Here is a 17,063-nt window from a genome sequence, read left to right on the forward strand (position 1 = left end):
CCGACAGAGCGCTGGGGGCCGTGCAGATGGTCCAAACCAGTTTGGTCCGGCTGAACGTGAGGAGCAGCGCCGCCTCCTGCAGGCTGCCAGGATCAACCACCTCGTGCTCAAAAACTCAGAAATATGACGTCTGGGGGAGGAGGGGGGTGGGAATCAAAAGTCCTTCAACCAGCAGGTTGAAAGGGAGGAGGGGGAGGGGGTGATGACCGGGGGGGAGAGGATCCCGATGGGAGGGAGCTCCGTTTCATTCCTCAGATTTCTCGTCTAATTAAAAGTTCTGAAATAATAAAAACTGATACGAATTTGATAAAACAACGAATGGCGTGCGTTTCTTTTTTTTTTTTTTTAAATCAGATCAAAGACTGAATGAAGTGCTGGATGGGCCCCCCCCCGTGGTCGAGTCGATCCGTACGGGCCGGTGTCCTCGGTGTCAGGGGTTACTTCAGCGTTTTGGCGCCCGGCGCAGCGTCGTCGCTGCGGGTCGGGGCTTTCTGGTTGGCGGGTTTGGCAACATCCTTGGCTGTGTGGCCCTGAGCGGCGGCAGGGGCGGGGCCTCCGCTCGCCTGGCTGTGGGGCCGGCTAGAGGGCTGGGATGGATGCCGGCGCCGGCCGTCCCCACTGGACGGGTGTCTTTTGCGGCCCCCGTCCTCCATCAGTGGCTGGAAACAAAAATATTTAGTTTGTTTCGTTGGACTTTAAAACTCGGCCTTTTTAGGTTTTTTGTGTAAAAACTGCAAAACTCTTAAAGAAGAAGAAACTTCTTCACATGTTAAAGGAATTCATTGCAAAGTCATATCGATGGTTGATGAGCAGATGTCAACAACAACATGTCAACATGTTTACGTTAAGTGCATACCTGCATTTCAGAAATGCATCTCACTGTATGTGGAAAACTACGGGAGTCTGATAAAGTTCAGGATAACCTGTTTTATGGTTGATTCCACACTTTGCAACGAGTCCCTTTAAAGCAGGCGATTGTTGATCAAACTTCCTTACATCGATTCTGAAATCCTCCAGGCGTTTAAACTTGCTCAGGCACTCCTGCAGCTTCGGATCGATCTCCAGGGTCTTGGCTTTGGAGTATTTGAGGAAAGCCCAGAATTTCTCCAGTCCGTAAAGCTGACCTGAGATCAAGAAACACACAAAATAAAATTCACTGATTCTTTAAGGTGAATATTTTTTCTCCCATATGAGACAAGCGCAAAAACAAACATTAACTTCGGTGTTGTTGTTGTAATTTGTCTCTTCTGCTTCGTGTTTCCTCACCAGCTTCATAGTCTTTCATGGTTTCCTCCTGGAAGTCCTTAAAGATGTCCGGCCTGAACTTCTTCTCCAGACCGTAGCTGTAGTACCTGAACAAGCACTCCAAACCGTACCTGGAACACACACAGGTTCCAGGTTTCAATGGACTTTAACAAGATGATTTATTCATATTAAGGTTTTATAAACAGAAAATCTCAGACAAGCTTCCTGCAGACTCTGATCAACTAATGTCTCTCTGGGCTGTGACTGTTAGAGACTGAAAATAAACACATTTTATGATCGCTAATATTATCGCTAATAAATTGCAACATTTAAGTGAAAGATGTGCAGATTAATTTGTCACAGTTTAGTCAAAGTGCCTTAATGTCTCCGTTTGGTTGCAATTTATTCTTATTTTTGGTCTCCAATCAGTCACAATTTGCTTTTATAGGTCACCACTTTCTGACTAAATTAAGAAGACTTCGAGACGAGCTTCAGACACCGCCAACGACTACTTTTTGAGAGAATTTGTTTTGCAGGTTTGTTGAACATGTTGACACAGGAATTATTTATTTCTTAAAAATGAAAACAAATAAAATGACCAATAACAGAGGATCCTGTTAAACCTGGATCCTCGTCGTGACGTCGTGTTGGAAGCACCTGAGCTCAGATGCTCAGAGGAAGATTTAACGCTGCCGTCCTCCCGTCTCACCTGTAACCCTCCTTCCCGTCCTCCACCACCAGCTGTCTGAACTCCTCGTACATCTTCCTGTTGAAGTGATCCCGCAAGAAAAACGACCAGAAGCGGAAGAGCGTGTTCATCTCCTGCGACTGGCCAATCCCCAGCCGCTTCCTCTCTGTGATTGGTGGAGACAAAAAGAGGACAAGGGTGGGCCTGGTTACTTCCTGCCAGGGACGGATCTTCTGAGGAGGACGTAGGTTTTGTAAATAACGCACCGTTGAGGCAGCGCCGGCGGTACTTGTGGTAAACGTGTTGCGTGAAGCCGTTCTCCTTCAGCAGCTCGTGTGACGGGTGCTGGAACTTGGGGAGGGACTGAGGCGTGCAGCCGATGTTGCTCAGGGCGGGGGTGCCCTCCGACGGGCTGGCGTTGGAGCTGAGAGGGAAGACGATAAAAACGAACTCAGAGAGCTTCGACTGTTAACCATCTGAACACAAATGAAACGTCTACAGTTGGTTAAACAGACTCGTTAAGACATTAAAATCAGATCTTTGAGTTTTCTTATTTGTTGGTTTAGCTCTCGGTCAATTAAGAGCTGATTGTGCGTCATAGAAACCAACTTTTTTCCTGTAAAAATCACTAATTCTGCTTAATAAAGAGCTGAAGCCCCCATTTCAGCTGTATTTGTTTCAGACAGTTCAACATTAGGTTTTTTTTTTGTTTTGTCTGCAGTTCAGTGCTTTATTATTATTATTATTATTTTTAAATACAATTAAATTCATGTCAGTCCAGCCATATTTACAGCAGAAATGTTTAAACTTTCTGTAACCCGTGAAGGGAATGAATCCTTATCCACCTGTCTGGGCAGAAATTAAACTTTGAGTTACTGTTTCATTAAAAACAAGAAATAAAACGCACACAATAACATTATCCTGAATGAATCACTACAAAAGCAAAGGTCTGAGGACAACATATTAAATCTATTAATAATGTGGTGCCACAGTTTATGGTTCAAACATGAGATCTAAAACTGCAGCTCAGAGGAATAAAGCATAAAATATGACAAGTTATTATAAAACTGAAGCTGCCATCATCAGCCTATTAAACATATTCAGGCTGGAACTACAATAACATTAAGATGAGCCTTTCAAATTAAAAGAGATTGTTGAATTTAGAAGTCGACAGCAGAACCCATCCCTGATGTGAACCGATGACGTGTCTGCGACGCTTCCCTCCTTTTAACAGATATTAGAACAAAACTCACAGAAGATCTGCTTTTCTTTATAAATATGGAAACTTTCCAGCAACGACGGATCAACAGAGCGGAGTTCAGTGCTTTTAAAGTGAAAAGTCTCACCTGACGGAGGCGGTGCGGGAGCGGTGCTCCCTGGAGTCCATCACCCAGCCGACGTGACACTCCAGGGGGGGGTTGGAGCTGTGCCGAGTCTTCCTCTTCCTCGGTGTCTGAAATTTAAAAAAAGGACAAGACTTCTTTTATTCCGAAGTTTTTTTCAGCCGTTTATGATAGAAGTTAAAGGTTAAACTGATCCCAGGCTGATTTTATTAAGAAGAAAAACTAATTTGCTGTGTTTATGATGCTTCGATGTGAAGAAAATATAGGTTTATGAGATTTATTTTTATTTATAAGACATCCCAACGTTCTCAGAATTGTTTCATTAACTCCTCCATGAGTGTTTTATGCTTCCACTGCTTCAGTTTCTTTCATTTACGAGAGAACGATCCTCGTTCGTGACGTTTCTTACCTTGGCGTCGACAGGCCGGCTTTCCTTCACCACGGGGTAGAAGCGCGGCGTCATGGTCGGGTCCTTCCGGTGGGGGGTGCGAGGCGTGCGGGGCGTCCGGGCGCTGCGGTAGTTGGGCGACTCGGGCACGGTGGTGGGGAGCGAGCGGGCCGTGGAGGAGGGCTCGGGGGCGCCGAAGAGCTTGTTCGCCAAAGCGTCTGTAGGAACTGAAAAAGAAACCAACAATGTTTCAGCTTCTTGTCTGTGTGACAATGAAGTAAAACGGGATTCCTGTGGGTTATTCTGTGGTTTTTGGGTCCTTACTCTGCTGGGGCCGCGGCGGACCTGGGGGGACTTCCTGATTGGGGTCGACGGGGGGTTCCGGTGTCAGACAGTCGAACTGTTCGCGGCTGATCAGGTGGACCTTCTTGAAGTTCTCCACCTCTTGCTGTAAAAACGAGACGATGTGAGGAAGAGAACAGCTGGATCACCTGCTCGCTGCCGGAAAATCATCCAGGAAACGGAGATAAGTTACAATTTAAAAACGCTGGCAGAGAAATGGTTTCAGACGGAGACGCAGCAGCAGAACACAGCTGCCAACAACCTTCTCCTCACCTTCGTATCTGACATCTAAACTGAGCTGAACCCGAACAACCAGCAGCTTCACGTCCGCGCGCACCCTGAACGTTCCACGGCTGGGAAATCTAAACACACAGCACTGTTCCCTCCTTCCTACAGCAGGAGCAGCTCCTTGTCAGTCATTAATCAAACACGACTCACGCTCTGCCTGAAACGCCGTTCAGCGTCTCCAGATGTTTGAGGCTCCATCTCCGTCTCCCCCTCCGGCAGCCCGTCGACTCGAGCCCTTGGGCCGAGGCCTTGCGATGCGAGGTCTATTTATAAACGAGCGACCTTTGTTCCGCGCAGCGCTGGACGTGTGCCGGTGAACACGTGAAGGTACCACAGCGAGGCGACAATAGGGGGCAACAATGGCAACAAAACGAAACAAACAAAATACGCATTCTGCTCCGGGTTTCGCCTCCCCATCCAGAAACAGCTCCAACTGATGGAGAAGAAATCTACCCGTGCTCCGGCTTCCAGCACAAATGTCTCCATAATAATTATAATAATAATAATAATAATAATAATACCAGGCATGTGCCAGTATGAGCTCAGATACAACACTTTCACTGTAACAAAAAACTGATTTATTTGCTTTTATTTCAAAATAAAAGTGAAAATTCTGTTATTACTGTTGCCTAAATATCATATACTGCTTAATATTGATTGTACTATAGGTATTAAAGTATAATATTATTCATTTAGTTATTTAATGCACAGGTATAAAGAGTAAAGTCTACATTTTGACAGTCGCCTTGTTTAAAACTCAATGTTTCAGCTTTTTTCTGACTATTTTAAACCAGCTTGTGATCTAATTTTACACGTTTTTATTTGCAGCGATATTTAAAATCAAGGCTAAAACTTTATTTTAATTACAAGTGTTTAGATTAGTTTTTAAATTTAATACCAAAGAGTTAGCGAGCTGTTATAAGATGGTGTCTTAACAAACTGTAACAGCAGCTCATTTAATCACTCTGTAGGAAGTTCTGTACATAAATATATGACGTTTACTGGGAGATAAAATATTATATTTTATATTTGGTCGACCTTCATGTTGTGTGTGTTACCGTTTAAGAGAGATAAGGTTTTAAAAGCTGTCGTCTTCCTTTCTTATAACCTCTACAAGCACCACACACATTTATTTTTCATTCTCCAGTAACTGGGCCCGTTGTACAGAATCAGAATATTACTTCTGCTTCTTGTAAAGTAATGTTGAGAGCCTGACGAGCTGAAGTAAGCTAATTATTTAGCTGCTTATTAGCCTCCTTAGCGAGCCTGCAGTCGGTTGTATACATTTCCCCGGCTAAGACGCTAACTCGTAGCTTGTTGTAAACATTTGTTTTAAAAAGCGTTAGCTTGAAATCACTCCTCCGGTAGTCGACTCATGACTGACGGCGTTGTTTGATGGATGAAATGTACAAATAACCCGTGTTGTCTTTTTTAAATGAGCGTAAAAGTTTAGGGGATTTTTCCTCTCAGACAGCCTCGTTCCTGATTTCAGCTCCATGCTCACCTTAATGGTGGCGTACTCGGGCTCGTACTTGTCGTCCCACAGGTCCTGCTCATAGTAGAAGAGCCCGTCGTTGATCACTTTGACCAGCTCGCTGGTCAGCTTGGCGCGGGACGTGTGCTGCCCCGTGCGGTCGCCCCCTGGGTGTTTCCTCAGGTAGGGCGGCGTCTGCGTCACGATCAGGATCTTGTTGACGTCGTGGTCGTCCAGCTCGCCGTCCGAGTCCTCGTCCGACCAGTCGGTGAAGGTGTTGCGGCGTCCGTCCATCTGCTCCATCTCCTCGTCGAACATGAAGTCCAGCTCCTCTGGCTCGTCTTGTTCTGTTCCGTCCTGATTGAGGAGCAAAAAGACGATTTAAATCTGTTTAGTGTCTCTGAAATTATTAAAGCAAAGAGTAGCTCAGCATCTATGAAACTGACTCAGTTAAAGCTAATTTTCTGTTGAACCGGGCTGACTCCAAACAATCTGTTGTAGATGCACATCCAATTATTACTTTCTGAAAATTTTATTTAAATTTGTCCTGTAATTCAGGAGATATTTTGCCGACAGACGCCTGCCTTCACCTTTCAGCTGCAGGCTAAAAAACATGTTTTCATGTCTGGATCTGTTAAAGGATCGTGAGTCAGTTCCGTGTTCTGTTTTATTTAGTAGTATTTTCAGGTTTTGTGACCTTGTTTGCCGGAGCAGCAGGGGTCGGCGAGGAGCCGGGCGGAGGGACCGGAGATCGGAGCGGGTCGTCCTTCTCCTTCTGCTGCTGCAACGAAGGGGCCTACATGAGTCAATGGTGGAGGGGGTGGAAAGAGATGGACGATGAAAAATAACAGCTAACGAATAAAATTATAGGTTTTAATGGATGTTTGTGCAAAAATGACGAGACTGAAAACGACAGACAAGCTGAAAATTCCCAAATAAAAAAAGAAGCCTGATGAGGCAGCAAGCAGGGAAGTACTTCAGGCTGCATCCTGGTCTCCTGACATGACGTGAACACAGATCGTTCTCTGACTTTAGCTGGATCTCTGGGTCTAACCTTGGGTCTGGCTGGAGACGGTCTGGGTCTCTTCTTCACCTCGATCCAGGACTCGGAGTCCAGATCAGGGAGGCTGGCAGAGAGGCCCTTCGGCATCGTCTTGAGGTTGGAGATATCCGCTTCAGTCTTGGTCTGTTTTCTCACCGGTGTGGAGGACCTGGAGGAGCCTGCGGAGGACCAGAGGACCAGGGAGAGGATCTCAGGTGAAAACGGGCCTCAGGTGCAAGTTTAAAAACATGTTTGAGATCTTTTTTTTGGTTTGTTTTACCTTTAGGCTCCTCGTTCATCTGTCTGGGAACGAACTCGGGGCAGTTGATGAGCTGGGAGAAGTCCGTGTGTGTGTGGTTGGGCATCATCAGGCCAGGAAGAGGCCACTTCTTCGGGTCCTCCGTCCGACGGATCTTCATGTCGATCACCTCCACTTCTTTACTGTCCTTCAAAGCCTGACGGCAGACACACGGGAGGCGGTTAACCTGCCGAACTGACTTTCTGATGGCATTTAAAGCTGTGGCGACAGGGTTTATAGTGACTAAACACCTTAAGATACAAATTACCACCCCCTCCTCCTTTAAGAACCATTAAAAAATATATAAAACATTCATCAAATAATAAAGAACCGGAACAAGAAGTAGTTTCATTCAACGATAAAGCAGTTTTTTCCTTTTCTTTTTTGTTGATGTTTTATTTTATTATAAAAGATGATTATTGAAATCATTTTTGATTTTATGCAGGATGGACATTGTTCTCAAATCAATTTACATAACCTAAATGTCAGTATTTTTGCAATAAAAAGCAAAACGTTCTCTTCTCTGGTCATTTTCCTCCTTTTTATAGAAGAACTGAGTCCAAAAAGCTGCATGTTGGGTAAACTGGTGGCTGTAGGTGTGTGTAAGTCTCTACGTGTCCCTGAGATGGACAGGTCACCTTCTCACCTGGAGATAAACACCAGCTTCCCATGACCCCGCCAGGATCAAGCAGGTACAGAAAACGAATAAAACGAACTTTAAACCCGTCTGCTTGCCTCCAGAATCAGGTTGATGTCTGTAGTGAGAGCCTGAACTCTGTGGAAACTGGCGATGAGTCCGACCGGCAGGAAGCCCTCCTCGTCCATCTTCCTCCTCAGGAAAAAGTCCCGCTCCAGGTTGTCCAGGCTGAAGTAGTATTCTCTGCAGGAGGCGACAAACGGGGCGCTGTGCGGTCAACATCGACGGCAGAAGGAATAATTCTAACAACGAAAAGCTTTCCACCTTTCAGAAAATGCATTTTTGATCAAATCTGGATTAAACTGTGCAGACATGCAGGTCTATTTGCCAACTCTATTTAACTCCTGCCCCTTTAAGGCCCACGACTAACAGGCCCGATCTGCAAAACATGTTTAAAGGCAACGTGGGAACAAATCAGCAGGAAAAACAAAACTAAAAACTGTGGCGTAGGCTTCTGCACTTGCACAAACATTTCCAACAGATCTGTTTCTTATTTTCAGTTTTACCTGCGAATAATAATTTCTTTAAGACAATGAAATCTGTTTATACTGATCATAAATAGAATCTAACTTGTATAAGGCTGTGATCAAAGGTGTGAAATCTCTCTCCATTGATTTTCAGAGACATGAAGAGCTCATCACATCTACAGCACGTCCCGTTCCTCACTGCGTTTATCCTTCCGTCCTTTCACAGGAAAAAAACTAAAGCTGAACTCACATCTGCCTCTTGATGTAGTCCTTCAGCAGGTCCTGGTCGACGGAGTACAGGTCGTTGCTGCTCATGTTGTCGTAGTAGTAGGTAACAGGGCCGCCGAACTTCTGGCCGTACGGGCCGTCTTTCGCATCGTAGGTCTTGTAGCTGTAGTGGTAATCATAGTGACCTTCACAGGAGAGAAAGAGACGGTTTCAGATCGACCAAACTCCAACGACGGAAAGCTAACATAAAATACTTTTGCTCTTTTTTTAATCCTCTCAATGCTATCCTGTTATCTGCAGAGATTCAGAGCTCCAACACTTGTCAGATGGTGTCAAAACAGCAGCTGCTTCAAATAAAAACAACCTTTTATTCTTTACAGAATCAGAGTAAACGTATCTGAAAGGGTCAGGAGGAGCTTCTGTTTTATCCCTGCAAGAAATGAGGATTTACTGCAAGATTTTAAAGTTATTATATTCATAAATAGACCAGATAAAATGTTTCCAAGGGCCAGATCTGGCCTCCGGACCCTGAGTTTGACACGTGATGTAAAGGAAGCAAATAAAAAGCCTTCACTGTGGCCTCGACGGAGGCAGATCAGGGTCACCAAACAGGCTGAATATGTGCAGAAGTGTCACATTAACCAGAGTCTTCCTCATCTAACAGGCCTGATTCTGATGCTCCAGCAAACCAGGTGGAAGCAGAGTTTCAGAAAGAAGAAATAATCATTCGTTCATTTGTAGTTTTTTTGTAATTTATGCACACTGTTTGCCTTTCACCGCCTCTCTGAGGTGCAACTTTTGTTTCTAAAATATCTCATGTAACAAAAGGCCGGGAGCAGCAATCCTGACATTGTTTCAGTCGATTATACTGTAAGAAGTGCAGAGAGGAAGATGATAAAAGGGAAGAAACTGGAAACTTTCATTTAAAACATTAATCTTTACATCTTCTGCTCTTTTAGTTTCTGAACCTCGCAGCCTTTGATGCTAACACCCAAACAACAAAGAAAACCATTTTTTAAGCTTTTCAAATAAATGTTAAAATAAGAATCATGACAGCTGACACACAAGCTGAACGCCTCATCAAGTAAGGAAGCTGTAGTTAAGGTTAATCTTAAAACCACCAACCTCTGCCACCACCTCGACCTCGCCCTCTTCCCCTCCCTCGCCCACGTCCGCGACCTCTGAACCCTCCGCGGAAAGGCGCCCCCTCACTCTTCACGCTGGACACCTCGTCGTGGTCGTCGCGCCACTCTCGCTCGTATTTCTGACTGTGCCAGTCTGCAGAAAAAAAAGAAAAAACAAACAAACCTCATCAGTAAACATGACGACACGCTCCACAAACACAAAACCGATTTATTCTCTTCATCGTTTCAAGCAGACAAACCTTAGATGACCTTTAAATGTCACACCTTCTAAATTTTACAACGGCAAACCTTAAAAACGAAGCTGCAGAAGCACATCAGCGGCACTTCAACAATCACAACACAAACAGAAGTGAGACAACACATCTGATGCCCGAACGCCACATCGTGAACTGCTCCTCCGCCGCCGCCGCCGCAGACTGACCTCTGAGGTCGTTCCTGGCGTTGGGGGGCAGGCGGGGGTGTTCGTTCTGCCGGCTGTTGTTCCTGGAGGCCGAGCGCTCCCTGGGACCCTCGGAGTTCACCTCGATCATCAGAGGAACCCACTTCTGCTTGTTTCCTGCTCGGGACGACACAGAAAACACAGTTTGAACCTGCGGATCATTTTAATCTCTTTACAGACTCCTGAATTATATCAGCAGAAGTGAGAATTTTATTTAAATTTTGCGTACACTTCTTTCTGAAAGCAATATTTATGGCAGCAAACAACTAATGAAACTTTGAGTATCATAAGTTAAATTTAAGACCTTTAAACTTTATTGTTCTGGGTAAATAAAAACACTAAATGAAGAACTGAGCTTCATCTTTTCTACAGTTTGTTACGTAACAGCCTCATCCAAACGGGATTTAATTTATTCCACACACAACAGCATAACGACAAAGTGAAGCAGTTTGTTTTAAGGTTTTTGTAAATTTATTATAAATGAAAGACAAAAATATAACATGAACACAAGTATCCACAGTGAACACTTGATGCAGTGAATACTTATGTACACGTTCTTGTTTTATACGGCAGTTTCACCTAAATGTGAGAAATTAGGACCAAAGAAAGGAGTATAAAGCCATGAGCTAAATTTAAAAAAAAGAAATGATATTGAAGCTTTTTTAAGGTTTTTCTAAACTACTTTGTGAATTAGAACTCCAAGCTGTTTATTTGTGAAGCTGTGTATTTGAGTTTTATAACTAATACAGAATATTGCATTTAAATTAAATTATAATAATTGTATCTGCAGTTTATTGAGCAGACCCATGAGCACAGAGTTCATCTCATTTTCTCCAACCAGTCTTCTATTCTGATAAAATGAAAGTTTCTTCTTGTTAAAAATGTTTTTTTCTTAAGATTTTCTTTATAAAAGAGATTTTTATTAAATGAAATTAAAAAAAACACATTTGAACATTAAGAGCCAATGACTGACAGCTTGGCAAACATAAAGAAATAATAATCGCCTCACTTTTCCTTTTCTTATCTCAAGCAGCAGCAGGAAAAAGACGCTGCTGGCTCACATGTTGCCGAGACGAGCAGATATTTGAGCTCTCATTTTCTCCGCCGGATGACTCAGACGGATTTTAGGCACAAATCAGCGTCTCCAGGCTGTCAGTTTGATGGTTGGCTGCTTTTAAAGGACGGATGTGGTTAATGTGCAACTTTCACTCCGAGAACCTGACGAGCCTCCTGCAGTACCTCTGCTGGCCAGCAGGTGGCAGCAGCGACCTGTGTTTTACAGGACCCGGGTGCTGTGTTGTTTGGAGGTTTGGATAAATTTGTGACAGATGCTTGAGGGGGGGGGACTGGTGAGTTTGCAGAAATGTAGTCTTGCAAAAACAATAAAGAGTAAAGAATGCTGCAGAGGTATTTTATGCACATGAGTCATTTAACCATTTAATCCATGCAAAATTAGTTCATTATTTTGCAAAAACTATTAAAAAATGATCAGAGATTTTTAAGTTTTCTTTGTTTTAAAGTCAGAAAAGACATGAAGTGAATCAAAGCACAATAGAAGTTTATATTTAACACATCTCCAGCAAACTTTTAAATCTGTCCCTTTAAAGAAAACCAGTTTAAAGTTGACCTGAAAAGACTAAATTAGGAGGTCATATGAACAGTTAATTGATTATTTACTTCATTATTTCGTTTTCAGGACGGAACGATAATACAACGTACAACTTCATCGATTAAAAAAAAAAAAAAAGAATGGTTGCAAAAGTTGTCATTTACTGTGAATTTTCTCTAATCCACACAGAGTTGGAGACACAGGTTTAAACATCCACCAAGGCTCAAGCCCGCCATGAACCGGAAACTGGTGGAACATCCGTGTTTCTGTCCACGGGGAAGCTACTTTTCCTTCGCCGAGGACTGAGAGGGTGCTGACCGAGAAAGGAGTGAAATCTGCAGCTGAACCTCATGGAGCAGCTAAATGTCTCTTGGAGAAAGGTTTTATAGTCAGATGAGACAAAGATTGAGCAGCAGGTGAGACTTTCAGGCCTGAGAACACTGAACCAACTGTCAAGCATGGTGGTGGTAGCATCATGCTGTGGTAATGGTGCTGAAATTAATTGAGGAGGAGGACTAGCTCAAAATTCTTCAATTTAAACGGTTGAAACCTGGTTTTTCCAACAGGAAAATGCTCCCAAACACACATCAGAACTGCTTTCTTATTGGATAAAAACACGGCCTTCCCCCAAAAACGCCGACCTCAACCCGACTGAACATTTGTAGACTGTGATTAGAAGCCAGGTCTGTGCCAGGAAACCAAACAGGTTAAAAGAACTCGACCCATTCTTCCAAGAACAGGGGTCAAACTAAACCCCACTGAGTCCAAACTAGTTTTAGAGGTAGAATTTGTACAAGTTTGTAATTTACTGAGGGAACTCTGACCGGCAGATGCTGCCAAATCTGCTTCTTCCAAACGATAAATCAACCCGTCTTTTAAAAACATCCAACACTTTGCTTTAGTCATTTTAAGGTTAGGGTTTTTAAATGCAGATCAGTGTGAACATCTTGTGTTTGAAACATCTGATGGGTTTAGATGTTAAAAAAAAACGGCGCCAACGTTTCGGAGCACCTTTTTTCTTGGGTCCATTTTTCTGCGAGTCGTCGTCGCCGTTCTTCTCCTCTCCCGAGTCGTCCGACTTGGCTTTCAGGTTCTCCTTGCTCTCCTCGATGCTCTCCCTCTTCTCCTTCAGGTCCTTCTTAGCCGTTGTCCTTTTAGGACCCTGAAAATAATAATGAAAAAATTGCTCAAAACGACGTACATTCAAAAAAAATCTTGAATTATTTTCAATCCAGAATTTTCATGACCAGATCTCACTATTTGGGAAATAAAATCAGTCGCACAAATATAAAATTTACACATAATTTCTGGCAAAATCAAATGAATTATGAGCTAAAATGCTCCAAACTGGACATGCAGACATGCTAAAACCCACTCAGTCCATGTTTTATCCTTTCTGAGCAATAAAACCAGCAAACAAGAGGATTTTACTGATTGAGTCCAACTTTAAAACCTTCTGGCACCAAAGCTGGGTTACAATCATCACGTGTAGCTGTAGTTCTGTTTCAAATATAGGTGTACAGTTTAGAGAAAGTTTCCACTTTAAGTATTTATTGGTCTTTTATTGAAGGCCGAGTGTTTATGTAACAAGCAATGACTCAAAATTACAACCCAGAGTTCAGAGCCAAGAAAGGTTGGTGCAAATCACCAAACAAATGAAAAAAACCAAATTAAACTGGTCTTCGATGTGATTTATCTACCCTACATTTCTGCAGAAACACAACATGTGAACAGATTATTATGATATACAGAAGTTTTGGACCAATAAGTAAAAGATGCACCAAAGGTATGAAGGATATAAACTTGAAGCTGGACGTTTGACGCAGGTCCTGCTTCAGGATCCAAGACCTTTAAAAGCTGGTTCTGTTAAACACCAAACATTAACCAAAACCAGGACTATAACTGCATGGGTCTCCTTTATGAAGGGAAAACATTAGGTTCATTTGAAAACTCTTAAATAAAGAGAATAAAATGTTATTTCAAAGCATTCGTCTTTACAGGAAGCGGAGCGAAGGTCAGCGGCACCTGAGAAAGATGAGATCTGCTCTTAGTTCCTGCTTCTACTGAACCATCACTCAAACCAGGTAAAAGAAAAAAAGGAAAAGCAGCGAATCAATAAACCCAGAGAACGATGTGCAGCACACGTGTCAAACTCAAGGCCCGCGGGCCAGATCCGGCCCTCCAGTCTGGGAAAGATCGAGTCTGATTCTTATTTAGCTTAAAAAAACTGAGCCTAATTAGTGAAGTTTTCTCTTAAAGCCAACAATATATAGTTTTAATTTCTGTATGATCGGGTTTTTGTTGATGGCTTTTAAAAAAAATCTGTTTTAATGTTAAAAAGTTCATTTAAAAGCTGAGTGAGGCGTAAGAAATGACTGCTAATGATGAGCTTTTTGAAGTTTGATCTATTTGTCTGTGTTCATTAAAGTCTAAATTCTGTATAATCTGTAACAGGGAAAAGGTCATTGATATTTCTATATGAATGATTTGACAGAATACATATAAAACTAAGGTTAATTTACGTAATTTTTAATAAATATTGATCGTGATCGGCCCTTGGCTAGGACCAAATTTTTAATTTTGGCCCCTTGCGTCACTGGGTTTGACACCCGTGGCGTACAGCATCGACATGAAACAAAAACAGTTTATTGTTAAAGACGGTTTCATCACTGCCCTTATTGTGAGCAGCCTGCTTGTCCGTCATCAGTGTGAGCGAGTTTCTGAACCCTCGCTTCCCTCCTAAACTTACTGAGGATGAGGAAAGACGACTTTGTGACGATGAGGTAAGACACGGACACTGCACATCTGCCTACAGATGTTAACGTAGCTGCTCTGTTGGCTTATTCTACCACCTTTCACTCTTTATTTTTTGTTTTGTTTTTATTAATTAATGTTGACATATATTATTTTTGAAAAAGGGGCAGACAGATTTTTTTCTTCTTCTGCTACCTTTCATTTTATTTAATTTGAATTGTACTTTTCTTTATTCGTATTTTTTTCTTTTTTGTATTTTGTAAATGAAATGAATAAACTGAACTAAACTAAAACTAAACACCTCTCGGTACCATTAGTATTGTCATGTTTTAGCTTATGTTCATTTAGCTTCCTGTACATTTAGTTTAGCTCATATTTTAGATATTGTTACATTCCTAATTGTTGTTTAGTTCAGCTTTAACTTTATCATGATTTTATTTAGATTATTTTAGCTACTATTTTGACTGTCTTAGCTCGTGTTTAGATGTGTTTAGTTTTATGATTTTATTTAGTTTATCCTATATTTCATTTAGATTATACATGTTTGATGTGTTTCATTAATGATTTGCTGTATTAGATTCTGTTTCTGTTGTAAAGCACTTTGGATCGCCTTGTTGCTGAAAAGCGCCATATAAATAAATCTCACTTCACTTCTTTAACTTTAACCTTTCCTCTTCATTTTGAGCTTTTATTTTGACAGCACATACATGTTCAGGAACAACAATTAGTTCAGCAAATATCCACAATTAAAAGCACCAAGTCAGGGATGACTAATCATAAATCTAATGAAAACATTTGCCCAAAATCTAACAACGCAGGAGGTTTTATATCCATTAAACCAGACTGGTAGGAGTTTAGTTTGGACCTGAACACAGGGACATCGAAGGTTTTGGATGTGGTTTGGGGTTTCCAGCCCAACATTTGACTGCAGCAGAGAAACTCGGAGGCTGTTCTTCTGCTCATTCGGCGCGAGCACAAAGAAAAACGGAGGGTAATTTATGAATCGGCTCGTCTGGTTATCTTTACTCGCAGACCTGATATTGGCGTTTATTCAAATCAAACAGCGTCCAGCCTCTCCTTAGCTATCAGCGGCGCACACATCTGCAGAGTCCGACAGCCCTGGGAGGTTTGCACACAAACCAGGCAGATCGTTTAGGTAAGGGAGGAACAACAGTTTGTGTGGACGCACACTGAAATATGCAGCATTTTAAAAAAACAACATATTTATTACATTAAACTGAAAGCCAACTGTAAGCATGCATGGTAGCTGCAAACATCAAAGTCACAAAAAGCAATAAAATATCAGGCAGTGAAAAGCCTCCAATGTTTATAATCTAAGCTTCAGTACAGAAGGGATTAAACTGGAGGAGCCGGAGAAGAGAAACTCCACATTTTCCTTTACAATTACACCTTTTTGTGCTTCTAATACTTGTCCCTCTAAGGTTTGGTTGCTTGCAGGATTAATTTAATGTTTAATGACACGTTTGGCTTTTTAAAGTGGAAATAAGGACTCACCCAGTCTACGACAAATTCTATTTTTAGGCTTTTATCCGTTTCTGCCAGGCTTCTAATGAGCACTGTCAAAAAGCACGTTAATGACTTTAATTGAACAATATTACTTTTATTCATACCCGTGGTTTTATACAGGTTTTAGAAACTGATATGGATCTAATTGTTTCAAAATAAGTGAAACACAAGAAAATAAAAGTTTCTTATTGAGTTAAGTTACATTTGTCAGATAGTTTGACCTTCAACCTTTATACATTTATTTACTTTATACAGGAACTAAATACATTTATGGCTTCGTTCACACTGAACGCTAAAGTGTCCAAATCAGACGTTTGTCAGTTTCTTTTTGCCCATATTTGACTTCTGTATGACAATCTGAACGTGACAAGTCCAAATTTTCCCCAAATCACTTCCATATGTCGTACCAAATCCGATGTTTTTCAAAACGGCCGCAGTCTTAACGGCCATGATGTACGGATTGATACAAATATTGATAATAAATATAAAAACTCCACACTCTCCAGTTGTGGACAGATGAAGCTTCCTGAATGGGAAGCGAAACATCTTCAACGACGGAGTAGAAATCTAATCGATTTGGGGTCTTTTTACGTTTTAGATTTACTATGTTTACCAATAAGGTTCTCGTTGGGAGGGACGAGGACGGACAGGATTAGGAATGAGGTCATCAGAGGTCCAGCACAGGTTGAAGGACTGGGAGATAAAGTTAGAGAGGACAGACTGAGATGGTTTGGACATGTGCAGAGGAGGGACAGAAGGATGTTAGAGACAGAGAGGAGACGTATGGATGCAGTTAGAGAGGACATGGAGGGAGGACGACTCGCTGTGGAGACCCCCTAAAGAGGAAACATGTCCTGGATGACAGACTACACCAAAATTAAATCCCAACTTTGGTGTCGGATCATACTGATATTAGTCTGATGGAATCGATAATCGAGTTTGTTTCTGCTACCGTTCCAAACGTGGAATTCTGTTTGTTTAAATGTAAACATGCAAAATTAATATTTAAGATCATTAAGACCTGCAGCGTGAAGGTAGCCAAATCCTTTGTGGTTTGACCCTTAAATAATCTTTATAACATATAATAAA

The 17,063-nt window shown here is 42.0% G+C and overlaps 1 protein-coding gene across 3 annotated transcripts in view; it reads right to left on the reverse strand.

Moving 5' to 3' along the window:
• Positions 1-278: 278 nt before the first annotated feature.
• The window catches only part of larp1 (La ribonucleoprotein 1, translational regulator), a 42,703-nt gene continuing 25,918 nt past the window's right edge, over positions 279-17,063 (reverse strand). For 2 of the 3 annotated variants that reach the window (XM_017419922.3, XM_017419919.3), the window contains 17 exons: positions 12,705-12,855; positions 10,067-10,201; positions 9,626-9,778; positions 8,523-8,685; positions 7,844-7,988; positions 7,091-7,265; positions 6,823-6,989; positions 6,466-6,564; positions 5,799-6,125; positions 3,989-4,112; positions 3,686-3,891; positions 3,280-3,386; positions 2,200-2,357; positions 1,955-2,099; positions 1,267-1,376; positions 997-1,124; positions 279-659 (listed from right to left, as the gene is read on the reverse strand). In XM_017419922.3, coding sequence (XP_017275411.1) covers positions 438-659; positions 997-1,124; positions 1,267-1,376; positions 1,955-2,099; positions 2,200-2,357; positions 3,280-3,386; positions 3,686-3,891; positions 3,989-4,112; positions 5,799-6,125; positions 6,466-6,564; positions 6,823-6,989; positions 7,091-7,265; positions 7,844-7,988; positions 8,523-8,685; positions 9,626-9,778; positions 10,067-10,201; positions 12,705-12,855 — 2,715 coding nt within the window. In that variant the 3' untranslated portion in view covers positions 279-437. The remainder of the gene's footprint in view (positions 660-996; positions 1,125-1,266; positions 1,377-1,954; positions 2,100-2,199; positions 2,358-3,279; positions 3,387-3,685; positions 3,892-3,988; positions 4,113-5,798; positions 6,126-6,465; positions 6,565-6,822; positions 6,990-7,090; positions 7,266-7,843; positions 7,989-8,522; positions 8,686-9,625; positions 9,779-10,066; positions 10,202-12,704; positions 12,856-17,063) is intronic. The other variant, XM_017419920.3, reaches the window with a different exon arrangement.

The sequence above is a fragment of the Kryptolebias marmoratus genome, linkage group LG13, assembly GCF_001649575.2.
Source record: "Kryptolebias marmoratus isolate JLee-2015 linkage group LG13, ASM164957v2, whole genome shotgun sequence".
In the NCBI taxonomy this organism is placed as follows: Eukaryota; Metazoa; Chordata; class Actinopteri; order Cyprinodontiformes; family Rivulidae; genus Kryptolebias; species Kryptolebias marmoratus.